The sequence below is a fragment of the Protobothrops mucrosquamatus genome, unplaced genomic scaffold, assembly GCF_001527695.2.
Source record: "Protobothrops mucrosquamatus isolate PMUCROS unplaced genomic scaffold, P.Mucros_1.0 scaffold212, whole genome shotgun sequence".
NCBI lineage: Eukaryota > Metazoa > Chordata > Lepidosauria > Squamata > Viperidae > Protobothrops > Protobothrops mucrosquamatus.
In genome coordinates, this window is record NW_015386566.1 from 31,636 (window position 1) to 33,511 (window position 1,876).

Genomic DNA, 1,876 nt, shown 5'->3' on the forward strand with positions numbered 1-1,876 from the left:
AGGTGCATGTATTCACATGGCCCTTACAAGTTGTTTTTAAGGACCTTGTTAATTTTGGCTAATAATAATTTGGATATTTGTATAACCACTTTGCTACATGTACATTTTATTTTGGCTCCACTTTGTCTCCTTTTAAAAGTTTATGCTTTATGCCCTCAATTTATGTCTTATTTTTATTACTGGTAGTAATTGAATTACATTCTTGCAAAATATAGCTCTGAGCTCAATGTGACAAAGGATCCAATTTATGAATTTAATGCACAGATAAATAGAATGACAAAAACTGAAACTCCTGAAATTTTGTAATGACATACTGCTGAGTAGAAATGATTCCAGTAATGTTGCAGGAATGAAGAAAACTAGAATTGTTGCATAAAGGTTACTTCTTTTTCTTTAATATAAGTGAACAAACGCAGTAAATTCTAATAGAATCTCTCCAGTGATTAATATACTTGATAACGTAAGCCATTGTATTTTACAGGGGAAGCTATTTATTCCTGCGGTAGAGGAAGAGATGTCGAATCAAACAACAGTAACAGAGTTTTTTCTCTTGGGTCTTACCAATGGACCAAAGACACACTTTGTTCTCTTTGGGATGTTTGTGATTGTCTACAGCTTCACATTAATGGGCAATGTGATCATCCTGATGCTCATTTGGCTAGATTCTCAACTCCACACCCCCATGTACTTCTTTTTAAGTAACCTCTCCTTTGTAGACATGTGGTACATAACTTGTATAATTCCTCAGTTATTAACCAACCTGTGGATCCCAAAGAAGACCATTTCATTTGCTGGTTGTGGTGTTCAGATCTACTTTTTCTTTGGTCTAGCCATTACTGAGTGTGTCCTCCTTGCAGTCATGGCCTATGATCGCTTTGTGGCCATATGTTACCCTCTGCGCTACACCCTCATTATGAACCAGAAAGTCTGCATCAAGTTGGTTTTAGCAGCCTGGCTCTTTGGCTTCCTCCTTGCAATGGTGCACGTAGTCAATACTCTCCAAATGCCTTATTGTGGTCCAAATGTCATTAACCACTTTTATTGTGACGTCCTGGTTCTGCTAAAACTTGTTTGTGCTGACACCCATTTCAATGAAATTATTGTGTTTGTGATTGCTGTCCTCATTCTTTTGTGTCCCTTCTCCTTTATTCTGATCACATATGTCCACATTCTAATAACCATCTTGAAGATTCACTCCACACAAGGTCGGCGTAAAGCTTTCTCTACATGTGCCTCCCATATGACTGTGGTGGCCTTGTTTTACGGAAGTGCTATGTTCATGTACATGAGACCTGGCTCAAACCATTCGCCAGACCAGGATAAAATGGTCTCCTTGTTCTACAGCATTGTCACACCCATGTTCAACCCCATGATTTACAGTCTCAGGAACAAGGAAGTGAAAGGGGCCTTGGTGAAAGTGTTGCAGAGATGCAACATCTGTCATGGGACTTAAAAGTTTATTGAAGGTCACAATGAAATGTTCATCTCAAATGTGGTCTAACTGTGTTAGACTCAAAGTGGCTGATGCTTTGTATTTATAACTTAGTGACTTATGTCCTCTTAACAATGTAATGGTAGTAGAGCAGTGGATATTTAAGATCTTGCTACAATCAAGGCATTGGCAAAGAGAAAAACTGTAAAGATTTTGCAAGGGACCTTTTCATTTTTGCACACTAGGTGGGCGAGACTAGAGTTAACTGAAAGTTATTAGCTTCCTCATCCCTAACATTTGTCATGTTAGCAATGTTGACTTTTCACAAGTTTCGTAATAGAAATTGCTTTTTATTGAAATATTTAAACTCTCTTTGCTGAAAAATAAAATTGCTCTGATTGTTATCAGAGGAATTGAGACTGGGCATGCTCTGTTTCCATTTCT

The 1,876-nt window shown here is 37.7% G+C and overlaps 1 protein-coding gene across 1 annotated transcript; it reads left to right on the forward strand.

Annotated features, from left to right (window-relative positions):
• The first annotated feature begins 514 nt into the window (after window positions 1-514).
• LOC107285794 (olfactory receptor 2A12-like) lies at window positions 515-1,453 on the forward strand. Its single transcript, XM_015814043.2, has one exon. It carries the CDS (start codon window positions 515-517, stop codon window positions 1,451-1,453), a length of 939 nt encoding a protein of 312 aa, XP_015669529.1.
• Window positions 1,454-1,876: the final 423 nt, after the last annotated feature.